The 13,853-nt window shown below is 33.8% G+C and overlaps 2 protein-coding genes across 2 annotated transcripts in view; both read right to left on the reverse strand.

Annotated features, from left to right (window-relative positions):
* The window catches only part of LOC122272596 (monocarboxylate transporter 12), a gene marked incomplete at its 3' end in the record, with an annotated part of 552,146 nt that overhangs the window by 86,651 nt on the left and 451,642 nt on the right, over positions 1-13,853 (reverse strand).
* Positions 165-10,228, reverse strand: LOC107444775 (pancreatic lipase-related protein 3; the record flags this gene model as incomplete). Its single annotated transcript, XM_043055944.2, is given in 5 exon segments — positions 165-284; positions 1,790-1,898; positions 2,105-2,251; positions 6,101-6,369; positions 10,062-10,228. Coding segments are annotated over 5 exon segments (736 nt in total), but the record flags the coding sequence as incomplete, so codon positions are not given.

Below are 13,853 nucleotides of genomic sequence, written 5' to 3' on the forward strand. Positions count from 1 at the left end.
TATATATATATATATACATAAACGCACTGTGTATAGACTCAAAATATGACACTAGGTGTGTTTGTTCTATTTGCAGCAATAGAATTGTCACCACCCCCATGCTTACTGACGTCGTAGAAGGCATTTTGAGTCTTAATACAAAAAGGATGATTAAAAAGTCTCACGTTGTAGTCCGTAATCCCCATCACCACTCGTAATGATGACATCGACAAATAATGCATCTGTGGGTACGAGGCGTGTTTCTTCCGCTGTCCCCACAAAATTTCTCCCAGCTGGTGAAAGACCTGAAACAAAACCATTTGAAAGGTTCAATTTACGAACAAAATATTTCATGACACAGAGATAGATTTGTTTTTACTTAAAGGATGGCAGTTTGTTTTGCACTGGATACATTGTTAAAAAACTCTCACTGGACCATTTTGATTCTAGTTTATACTGCTCAACCACTCGACTTCGCGTGTTAGGTTAACCTAGTCAAACCAATTTTTCAGTTCCCTGACCAATTTTTTTAAAGGAAAAAAAAATGCAAAAAATCATCATATTTTTTTTTATTTCATTACTAAATTCAAGGAACTAAAACAAAACATAATACACAAGTTTTAAATTGCAACTTTAATTTCCAGATGTGTAAAAAATATTTAATTTACCATCTATCCCAAATGATCTCGGGCAATTGAAAAATATGAGTCTTTGTATGTGTTCACATCTTCATATTTTAAAAAATCCTCCGCATTACTTTTGCCCGCTAACGCCATTTTTTTATTCTTTCTTCTACGTCAATTCATTCACCATCGCATACACGATTTTATAAAACGCGTCTGCAGGCCCACAAATAGCACAAACAAAAATGGGTTAACTTCCTAACACAACTGATTATCATTATGTTTTGTTTTACTTGTTCCGGCCGAATAAAAACGTGATGAAACAAAACGCACTGCTACACCGGAGTTAACTCGGATAGTAAATGTTTGCAATGTATGCATACGCGAGTTAACTCGGGATAGTAAATGTTTGCAATGTATACATACGCGAGTTAACTCGGGATAATGAGGGAAGCAGTTAATTGTTTGAAGTCCTTACATGAAATAAATTCTATGGAATGAGTCGTGACAGTTTAGTCTCCTGAAAAGTGCTTGCCTTTCATTTTTAATTTTCTTTTTAGAATTTAAAAAAGAAACACTCCAACGTTAGATTATCTAAACTCGTAGAAATGTTCAAAAATTAAGAATTTCATCTTGGAGGGAGAATCTCGCCAACTACCAGATTTTGAATTTAAATCTAATCAGATAATTCTTTGCGCCATCTATAGTTTTATAACTCAACTAAACTGTCACTTTTTTTTACCGTTCTTGGCACGGTGGATTTAAAAGTGACAACAATAAATTATTAATGTATACCTTACATGACAATTATTACTTACATAACACTATCGCTAGGCTTAACATTTATTTTTGCATTTTTTGCACTATTAGTTTCAATTAAATCGCAAACTTCATCTGTTTCTATTATATTTTTTAAAGCCTAACCTCAGTACATAACTATTTATAATATACACTCTATAACAAAACAATCGACGCTCCAAGAAGGAGTTGTCCGAACAGTCGGCATCATTCCAGCCTGATCGAGGCATGCACCACTGTAATCTGGCACCAAGAAGCAATCGGATGATTGCTTCTTGGTGAGTCGATTTTTTTTTGTTGTAGAGTGTATTTATCTTTAAGAATATCATCGTGATAAAATGATTTTTTTTTATTTATTTTATACATAATTGAATAATGAAAAACCTTACCGGTTATTCTTCCAAGGTTGGGAATTCTTTTTCCAATATATCCACAGGTGTGACAACCTAGGCTGAAACCGATCAAATGGATGCTTTCAGGTTTAATGCCTGTCACCGCCTTAAAAAGAAGAGAACTCTATACTACCTCTATTAAACTCACTCATTTTTTTAATAAAAAATATTGTATTATATCTAATGTACATAATTTTCCATAGAACGACTGGTACTTTAATAGGTTATTTTAGTTTTATTAAAACTTTTTATACCCCTGCAAAGTGAAATAATCTACTGGAATAAAACTTTGAAATGGTATAAAGTACTTGCCATCAAATATTTCAAAAACTTAGCGATTCTGGCAGCGATGACTCTAATGTTGGCGACAGACCTGAAATAAGGTATCTGAACGTGATCCCTGAAATCTGGCACAATTACATTGTAATGATAATTACTCAGGGCGGCATCTTTCTTATTCTGTAAATAAATAAACATTATATTAGAACATGGAAAAACGTGTTTTAATTTATAAGGTGAAAAACATGTGTGGTAGCAAAGTTATACATTTATTCCTTGTTATCAAGATGATTTAACCTTGGAGAGAGTTTTTTTATAACTCCAGGCAATTGAGCTCAAAAATAGACGTTACCGGGAAAAATCTGTTACCCATTGGCATAATGGTGTTGTTTTGGGTTTGATGGAGTGCGCACCTTATTTTCACGTCATCACACTGTGTTCAAGAGTTATACGGGCTACATCAAAGTAGTCGATATTGGAACTTTGAACTTGATAGTATATTTGAAGATTTGGAATTTGAGAAATTAAAATGGTTAAATTGTGTTATTAAATGTAAGAATACTATTTTAATTGTGTATGTTGATGATATTGTAATTTTTGGTAAAACACAAATTGATGTTAAGAATGCTATTTCACTAGTTAAAAGTAAATTAGAATTAACTGAATTCGGTCAGGTAAAATATTTGCTAGGTGTAAATTTTGATATGAACAATGGTGCTTTATTAATGCATCGGAATACGTATAGTGAGAAATTAAGGATAAAATTCCATCCGATAAAACTCGGATGTCAACTTCCTGAAAAAATAAATAAAAGTGATATTGTTGAAAACGACTTAATGGAACGATTTCCATATCGAACTTTAATCGGCTGTTTAACCTTTTTAGCTGATCGTACGAGACCCGACATTAGTTTTTCAGTAAATTTGATGTCTCAATTTTCAAATGGTTATACGTTCTAACATTGGAAAATCGTGGTAGATATAATGAATTATGTATTTAACACTAAGGATTACAAAATTAATTTAACTAAAGGTAAGAATTTAAATTTAATTTGTTTTTCTGATGCTAATTGGGGCTGTAGTTTAAGTAATCGCCATTCAACTAGTGGATATTTAATAAAATTTGGAGACGTAGTTTTTAGTTGGCGTTCAAGTGAACAAAAATGTATTGCCCTTACCTCAATGGAATCTGAGTTTGTTGCCTTGTGTGAAAGTTTGAAAGAAACAGTCTGGTTTTCTAGAGTAATTAATGAACTTATTATTCTGCCTGACAAAATTGTACCAAAAGTGTATTGTGACAATGCTATACATTTCTCTTAAAATAATTGTGAAATTTTTAAGACAAAACATATAGATATTGGATATAAATTTATTCGACAACTTATTGAAGAAAATCTAGTAGAATTAGTTCTTATTCATTCTAAGAATAACTCCTAACAAAACCATTATTGGGTAATAAATTAAAAGTTGTGAATAACATATTTTTCTTTGATATAGATCACACGACCGTATGTTGGAGTGGTTTGTTACTCCCCTGAATGCATTAAATTAACAGAATTAAGTTTCGGTCGTGTGTTGGCAACAGATATTTTATTTTCAGATAACGTAAGTGACGTCATCCGTGCATATCATTATGGAATCTGTATATAAGGTTTGCATTGTTGTAAGCATGGGTCTTCACTGTGTTTCCAGTGATGATGTACCATATTTTGTTAAGAGTACATATCATCACTCTACCATTATTATTAAAAGTTAATATTTTCAGTTGTATGCTGTATCGAGATGGTGCTGTATATGAAATAAGGAAATGTTTAAATCGTCTTTATATGACACTTCCACTCACTACTGTGCTAACGACTGTTTCATAATTTTTCTTTTTTATCCTTTTAGTTTTGTTATGCATTAAGTTGTTGAGTTTATTTTTGAGATATGGAGCCACTTCTTGAGTTGTGAATAAAAGAGAATTTCATCATTTGAACGATATTTTTTTTTATTGTTAAGAACAAGAAATTCTAACCTACAGTTCGAACTGGATCGTTTTCAATACTAATTCAAATGAAAGAGGGTCCCAAACTGATTGACACAGTCCCAAAGGGTAGAATTGAAGCAAGAAAAAAAAACGATGCCAAGGCTTAAACTTACCGAGGCTGAAAAAGCTAAAGCCAAAGAACGTAGACGAGAAAATCTTAAGCGTTACACACTAACGGAAAAACGAAAGGGTTCTGTTCATAAACGAAAGCGTAAATCCCGGGGGAAAAAATTAGAGAACAACCATTTTGCCAGTGGGTAGCCTATAGATCGCCTTTAGGTGATCACAATTTTTGTTTTATTTATTTAGTTTATATACATATTATAGCTGTGACGTTTTTTTTTCTCTTTCTTTTATTTGTGTCATTTGTACTACTTTGCATAATATCTATAGAGGATTTTATTTTTTATTCTTCCCTAAGAATTCTTTCAATTTTTGAAAAGCTTATTTTAAAACAAGTTAGAAAACATGTGAGACAAATCTCACAAAGTAACCCCTTTTTTTATTTTTTTAATACTTATGTTTCTGGGGGATTAATACTTGACTAATATACTTCAGTATTAATGGATCTCGGTAACATGTGACACCGAATCAATGTATTTTCTTTCAATATTATTACTTTTGCAGTAAGGGGCCGGGATAGCGTGTTAAGCCCATATCCAAGAAGTCGTGTGTTCGAATCTCACCGACCGAAGTATTCTCTTGTAGTAAATGGTAACTGGGTGCGCGTTAAAGCTGCCGAGTCACAAGGTTCTCCATATTCCCATAACAAACCGGTACCTCTGGGGGTAATGTATTGGAGATCGTTCTCTGGTTCAATTCAAAGTACGATCTGTGTATGTATTTATGAACGCCCATTCAAACAGGCTGTGACGTGTGTGTAGCTGAACTTGTGTTCCGCTCATGGAGGGAGACACTGAAAAAAAATGCACCCTCTGCCTTAAGATCGCTTGGTTTGACTTAGAAGACTCTCTGGTATTGGCATTAGAAGCAACAACAGGAGTTGTTTATTGCTTGGGGATATAATAAAACTCTATATCATTAAAGTGTCATAAATACAAAATTAAATTAAAAAAAACTTAACTAAAAAAGATAGAACAATTTTTTTGTTTCAAAACATTTAAAATAATATTTTATTTCAAATAAGTATGTACGGAATTGCCCGAAACTCCCTTTGCAACATAGCTGACAAATATAAGCGAGTTAGAGTAAATAAATAATGTGTTTTCCAAGTTGGATTTTCATTTTATTTTCACCAACAAGCATTTTTCAAGATTCTTTTAAGTACTAAGAAGTTTCCTGCTCACTTCGCTCAACAACCCTGCTATAATAGCCTCTTGTTCATCTTTGTTTCTTTTCGTTTTGTTTTTTTCGCTTAAAAGTCGATATTTTTCACCAACAAAAAAAAACATCATTTTGGTCACGAAATATATAATTATTGAAGTAATATGTAAGAAAAATGTGTTAGTATGTTAATCGTAACAAAACGAATGCGAAAAAATCAGCTGTATTTGAAAAATACATATTAGGATTAAATGAAGAAGTACACTATCTGAACGGTTTGCTTTTTTCGTTCAGTCATTCGAAAACGTTTTTTCTTTCAGCATTTGAAGTTTTATCTGAACTTACTTTTGAATTTACTCCCCAAGCCAACAGTTTTGATGGTTTTCCATCGATGAACTAACCTATTCCTGATGGTAACCATCATCTGAATGTAGGAATGATTTATGATGGTAACCATCATAAGAATAGCAATTTGTTTTGAGGGTTTGTTCATGTCACGAATTTCCGTCCTAGAATCTTAAAAATGACGATCATGAACCTCGGTCATCCCAACTTAGGAATTCGGAAATATATTTCGGCAAAAATATTTTTTGTGTGTAAAATATTTTTGCCGTAATGTTTGCCGTAATTTTTGTGTGTAAAATATTTACACACACACAACTGTAACCGTGTGTGTGTGTGTGGAGAGAGAGAAAAAAGGGGGGGAATGGGTGTTACCAGTTCTCTGTCGATGGAGCCCTGATCTGCCCAGTATGCGTGGATGTAGAGTTGAGTTGGCCAACTGGCATTGAAGGGAGATCCCAGAATGGATTTCTTGGTTTCTTGCAGCACGTAAGGCTTCTCGGGATTATGGGGTGTGAAGAGGTTGTAAGTGATGTTCTCGCAGTCCTCGGGTACGTTGGTGGCAACACGCATTGGATAATCATACCAGGGAGGGCCAGTCGAGAAGCACTCCAGATCTTCGATGCATTTCACCTTAAACCGAGCTGCAACGAAACAACACTTTATATGCATCTCTACTCAAGATAAAATGTGATAATAATAAGAAGGAAATAACAACAGGCGATAAAAATAGAACATTTTAAAGAGACTACTGTTCTAGTTCCTTAAATATTTTTCACTTGTGATGCTGCACTGTAACTATAATCGCTCTCCTGATTATCCCGAGTTAACGCGTGTATGAATATTTATTATAACGAGATAATTCGGGCGCAGCAGAATGTGTCTGTACGTTTATCACGTTTTGATTCGACCGGAAGCAAAAGAAGAAAAATACTGGAAGTTTGCCAAGTTTCGTTTGCTAATGTTTGTGGGACTGTATGTGTGCTTTTTTATATTGGATGTTTGCTGATTTGACATAGGTATCAATTCACTGTGTTTTAAGAACTATCCTACAAAGACTTTCCCCTTTAGATAGTAAAACGGACATTAAATGTTTTTTTAAACACAAAAAACTTGATTTTGTTCCTTCTATTTATGAAGGAAATTCGATTTTTGTGAGTTTTTTTTTCTTCAAAAAAATGGGTAACGGTTCATAAAGTATACATTAATTTATTTTTTAAAAAAAATTCCAGAAATGCTTGAATCGCAAATAAATGACTACAATGAGTGAATATAGTTTTAAAGCGCAATTAATTATAACATTCACGATGCATTTTAATGAGTTGTCTATTGCAAAAAGAGATCACTATTTTCATGAAAGATATATTTACTTCCATTAAAGATCTGTTTAAATGGCTTCCATTATGACTCAAGATATTTACTTTAAAATAAAACGATGTTCCTGGAGGAGGCAAAGAGGGTCGTTCCCTTCGCTAATCGAACACATATATATATATCGATTATTGAAGTCTTTCCATCAGGTATAAGAGAATCTATTTCGAATTTCGTAAATAGCAAAGCAAGCGATGCTCAAGGCCAATAGTTTGGTGAACACTTTTTAACTGTAAATACAGTCCCTGGTCAATTTATTAGAGGCACTCTATGTAAAATCTCAGATGATACTATGTGTATATGTTTCGGTGATGGGAATGTAAGGCGTCAAATGAAACAATATGGCAATGAAACATCTTCTTTAATTATAAAAGATAACAAACCATCAAGAAACTTCTCAAACTCCAATTAACAAGTTATTCGTTAAAAAACATTTAAAAGTTGTTATTAAAAGAACAATTAAAGCTTAAACTTTCGATTGTAAACATCTCATACTGTAGGTGGGCGTCACCGAATAGAAACGGAATATCGGTACTAAGTCTCGGAAGCTGCACAACAACCCTTTCGAAGGAACTTGAACTTGAACTAAGGTGTGATTCAGAGTGCCTGTCCGCGAAGCGGAAAATTGACTCTTTCATCGAAGATTGTGCCCGTGGGCACCTGGAATATTGTCTATAAGGGTGTAGGTGTTCCACAGTGGGGCTGTGGATGTCTTGGTGGGCGTGGCTTGGTGGGGTGAGCTCCGCCTCTACGTCTTTTCTGTGAGCAGCCTTTCGAAGGCAAACTGTCATCTCCTTAAGTACTGGACATCAGCCATTTCACTCCGTGCCTTGGCCTCCGGTTGATGCTCCTCCGCCAGTATTCATCCGCGCATGAACTATTCCGGTTCGTCCTCCTACCATCGGTCTGTGATCCAATACTCGATCCTTCTACCTCGACTTTACATGCTATCTCAGCCGTTGCAACCTCTACAGCTTTATTGATTTCAAGTGACTGGAACAAGTTTGCGCTTGTTTACGCTCTTGTGTTAATGGCTTAAATTAGACGACATGTAATATAAATTCGACATTATTTCAGTTTTTTTTTCGTCATTGAACAGCCGATCCACTTTTGGGTTTACGACTAGTAATGTTCAACTCCGTAGCCTTGTCATTTGGAACCAATCCAGAAGACAAGGAAACTTTTGCATCAGTACCCCCAGAGGTGTTGATTTGTTGTGGGAACATGGAGGACTTTGCGACTCGACAGATTTATTATGCATCAGTCACGATTTACTACTCGGGGAGTAATCGGCCGGGGGGGGGGGATCGAACCCATGAACTCTTGGACATGAGTCCAGTGCCCTACCCGCCAGGATATCCCGACCCAAAATTCGACGATTTTATTTTATAACCGTCGTTGTACAGCCGACCCAATTTTATGGCTTTACGACTACTCATGTTCAACTTCTTATACTTGTAATTTTGAACTCAATCCAGAAGACAAGGGAACTCCTGGATCAAGTACTAGGAAGCAATCTGCCTTCAAGGGGGGACTTTTTGACTGAACTAAACCGGATTCACGTTACATGCTGATGAAAAACCTCCCATTGCTAGCTCGACGGCAAGGGGACTCTAACCCCATGATCTGTCTACCACTGAGGATATTTCACGTCAGCACTATGGTCGGTGCAAGCCGAATGCGGAATTCGTATCGACTGGGATTCAAACCCGGTTCGCCTCATTGGAAGTTTGGTAGCCATAGCGAAGCTTTGAAACGTTATAACGGTAAAACTATAAAAGCCAGACTTCGCCACACTCTCCCCCCCCCCTCTCCCTATTTTGCAGAATGCTGAACCCGGTGAGGAAAGGTACGATTATTTAGATTAAGCAGGGATGATTGTGCTATGGAAAAAATCCGAATTTCCGGGTTTTTCGCAAACTGCGATCCAGAAGTTTCCGAAAATTCAAGGTCCAGAAGTTTAAAGAAATCATCGATTGCATTTATGTATAAAAAATTCTTGTAAATTTAATCAAAAATATTCGAACTAGAATATAAGAATTAGAATCTCTTTCGTTGGTTGATATTTTCTCAGGCAGAAGAATCAATGAGATTAGAGATAAAAGTAAATTTATAAATAATTGATCATTTAAATTATGCTGTCATTAGAGTTTCATAATTTGAAAATATCAATGACTTAAATTTATAAAGACTTTTATTTTTTGAAATGCGTCGTGAATGATTTTAATCAAGAAGAATTTTTGCGTTCATCTCACAATCATTCCTGGATTAAGTGAATTTATGGGTAAAATAAGGTTATTTAACTGCGGTCTCAGTTAACGTGCATTTTAAAACATTCGTTTAAGATATTGCACTTTACAGAATGGTCATCTGATCCATAGTTACAAACCTCATTTGATTTTTTTTCTTTTGTTTTGCTGATTGTGCATTTGCTAATGACGATTATTGACACATTTTGGTTTGTATGAATAGGAAAAGAAAACTTGAATAGCGCACAAATAAAGGAGATACGCGTGCCTTGTTTTTGTTTTATTTGTAAGCCTGCTGTTCATTGAGACATTAAATATCGAAACATTCTATTAACTGCTATAGTAGTATAAGAGTGTTACTTTAAATTTACATAATGCTTATTTTCATTCATTGTGTTTTACGTTTACTTTATCCAATTTATTTCAAATTATCCTTAAACAATATGCTTGTTATGAAAATGATATTTGATGTTACTGAATGTTTTTTACACGATTATTAATTTGATACCACAATAAATGATTTCTTACGATTACTGATTACTTGATATTACCATAAATGATTACTTACTATCATTGAAATAATGACTTAAGATTATTCATTTTATAATTCATTTATATATTCATTTTATAATTACCTGAGATGATACATTTGACCTTATTATAACTGATTACTGATGATTATTGACCATCTGATTCTACGATAAATGATTACTTACGATCTTTGGGATCCGGGTAGGTCCAACTTATGCATTCAATAGTCGATAAAGTAACAAGCCAAACAGCAACGATGCTGATGATATGCGCCATTTCGTTTCAACTGAAAAAGAATTATTTCGTGTTCTCTAGTTTTTCTCCCCGCAGCTGTTCTCTGGCGATTACCTCGATGGCCTGACTGATAAGAATCTTGACGTTCTCTTTTTTCTTAATACTTACCTATTCAATATTGAGGAAACTCTTAAATATTCCGTTAAAATGAGAAATCAAGGAGTGAGCATCAGACGGATAAAGGAATTCGAATGATCTTATTTTTTGAAGATTTTCTTTTTGATTATCTTAGAGTAATCATTAACGTTTGAAGAGATTTAATTTTGTTTGCGGAACCATTTATGAAGGAATTTTAATTTTGTTTGATCCACCATTAACCCTTTCGCGCCGATTGTCACAAATACGTGCCATCATAAAACCGTATCAATCAGGGGAAAACTGGTAACCAAAGTAGTTCTTTAGCAGTTTATTTGTGGGCGGGGTTATAATTGTTTGATTTATTTAATTCACAATTACTTTAGTTCAAAATAAAATTATTTAGATATATATATATGATTAAACTAACTATAATTAATAGATAGATTATATATATATGATTAAACTAACTATAATTAAAGTAAAAGCAAAGTAAGTCTGTGAAATTAGCAAAGCCTACATTTAAGCTACCGTTTTTTATTTATTTACATCCTGATTCTGATTTTGCACGAATGCTTTTATGAGTCACCCGTCCCCAAGGGGTTAAAAGGGAAGAACGTAAGAAAGTCTTTTAATAGATGTTACAAAATGCTGATCTGCGAATTTCAGTTAATTTCTCATGAAAACCGATTAACTACATTCCAAAACGTTAAAACGCCTTTTTTATGGATTATTTTTTAAATGCTTTTTTGCCTTTTTTTTCTATTTATACATCATTAATATATATCTTGAAAAGATTTACAACTCGTTTCATAGAACTTTTTAAATATTTTAACGTTATATATGTTACGTTACGTTATATATTAACGATATCTATGCTAATTTATGAGGTAGAGCATATTTTCTCATAAACATATTTGTTCCACGAAGGACTATTAAAATATGTAACTGCAATCTGGAAAGTATGACGTCATGAGACACAAATAATAGTTTAGTCGGGACAGCATTTGAAAGCTCCTTTATGTCAATTTTCTTTTCATACCCTATCTCTGGAGTTATTTAACAAATCAAAACATTTTTGACAGCAATACCAGCTTATCTAAAGATAATTTATTACAAAACATTAGTCAAATAGTTTTAATAATAAGATATACAGATTTTTAAATTATTTCAAGATATGTGTTTTAAATGTCAAAATTTCTGACATTTTGTGACTTAATTCATTGCAAAAAGGGGCCCAAATATTCCCACTTTAGATATGGGCTGCTACACGCACTCATAACTAAGCATGCCGATTAACAAAACAATTTTGGTATTAGGAGTGAGTACACAAACTAAATGAAGGTGAAGTAATATTCTTAATAAACAATGCCTATATAGCATATATAAATAATAAGCAAATACTTACAAAACAACCTATAAATCCAACCACTGTCATTTAAATTTATTATAAATGCTGTAATCATTATATGGAATGCATTCTGTAGTCTACATAGTTGCATAATTATTGTCTAAAATCAACCAGCAAAACATTATTATTTCACACATTGCCTAGGTATACTATAGTATGATGAATGAAAAACTGACCGAGGAAAAACAATCCATATTTCACACTTTGTCAAGACATTCTGTAAAATGACTCCTGAAAAACTTTCAGGCTTTCCTTACAAAGGTTAATGCACTTCTCATATTTCGTACCTTGCCTTAAGAGCATTTAGCATTCTATAAAAATGTTTAGGTGCATAATACAATGACTGGAGTCATTATAGAATAGTTCTCTTATAATAATATTTCGCCTAAAAACTTTCCGGTATTGTATGCAATGACGTGGCGTTTTACGAAATGGTGGCGTTTTATACATTGACAATAGCTGTTATAGTTAATGTATGAAATGCCAAATGATATGCATAGTTGCTTATTAATTGGATAGAAAGCCTAAAATCAACCTGTAAAGTTTGAAATGATAATCATTTCACACATTGCCTAGGCATACCATAGAATGATTCATTACAAACTGGTCAAGGAAAAAAATTATTCCTATTTCACTCGTTGCCGAGACTTCGTACCTTGAATTAAAAGCATTTAATTAAATACTAAGGCATTTATTGTAATAACACAGGTAGAATAATTCTCCTATTATAATATTTGCCAAAAACGTCAGGCATTGTATATACAAATGACCTGATATTTTATGCAATGATCTGACATTTTATATATTGACGATAACATAAAAAACTTATTTACTGAAAAGAAATATTCCTTTTATCATTCATTTTATTGTTTGTTTGGCGATCACCATTCTAACTCAAATACCTTTCAAGGAATAGATTGAATACCGGAATGCATTATGATTGAATCCTCGGAGTAACTCTGTTTTGCTTAAAACTTCATCCCAGTACCTCCAATTGGGAACTCGAACCCCTTCTCCTCTAATTAATACTTGAATCCACGGAATAACTGAGTTTTGATTAAAACTTGAACCCAGTTTCTTCAAATCAGTGCATAAATCCTCGGAGTAACTCTGTTTTGCTTAAAACTTGATCCCAGTACCTCCAATTGGGTACTCGAACCCCTTCTCCTCTAATTAATACTTGAATCTACGGAATTAGATATGATTGGATAGAGATATTAGATAGAATATTAGATAGAGATATGAATTTCATGAGCAACTTTCCCCGAGATAACTCAAAATTGACATTAAGCTGTCCAAACTTTGGATTGTTCTCGTGACCAAACTATTGGGTTTCCCAGATGGCTGCTAACTTTATGTTTTGAGATCAGAAATCCATCCAAAACAGGTGTTCACAGAAAATTCAGAGAAAATGTGTTTTGAGGTCGGATTTCTGAATTTAAAAATATCGTCTGCACTAATATATATCTATCTATCTATATCTATCTATCTATCTATCTATCTATCTATCTATCTATCTATCTATCTATCTATCCAAAGTAGTTGTTGTTGTAGTTCATTTATGTCGCACTAGAGCTGCACAATTGCCGACGGTCTGGGAAACTTCCCTGAGGATGATCCGAAGACATGTCATCACAATTTCGATCCTCTACAGAGGGGATGGCTCCCCCGCTTCGGTAGCCCGACGACCTGCACGCAAAGTCGAGCACTTTACAGTAGAACAGTGTAACGAGGACCCATACCGCACACCCTCGTTCCCTACGCACACGGATCCAAGTGGTCATCCACCCGCACACTGACCGCAGCCAGTGATGCTTGACTTTGGTGATCTGCTGGGAACCGCGTCTTAACGATCAATCCACTGCGGGACTTAAAAAAGTAAGCATAATTAATTTACTTCTAATTATCGTCCCAGTAGAAATTTACATTTATATCACCATAGAAAAATAATTTTATACAATGCGAGTTTGATACTTTTTATTCAAAAACAGATATTATTATTAAGATACTTTTAAATGCAGAAACCAAAATTACTAAATATTTTAATTAAGGTCATTAAGCATTGTGGGTGGGTTGTTGTAGCAGGTGTGACATTTTATTTAAGCATTCCCACAACATCATTTTAAATTGAGCACAAATGTAATCTTAACAACTATTAAACAAAAGTAGATAATTTGAAGGAGAATTTATAAATTGC

This window comes from Parasteatoda tepidariorum, chromosome 7, assembly GCF_043381705.1.
Source record: "Parasteatoda tepidariorum isolate YZ-2023 chromosome 7, CAS_Ptep_4.0, whole genome shotgun sequence".
NCBI lineage: Eukaryota > Metazoa > Arthropoda > Arachnida > Araneae > Theridiidae > Parasteatoda > Parasteatoda tepidariorum.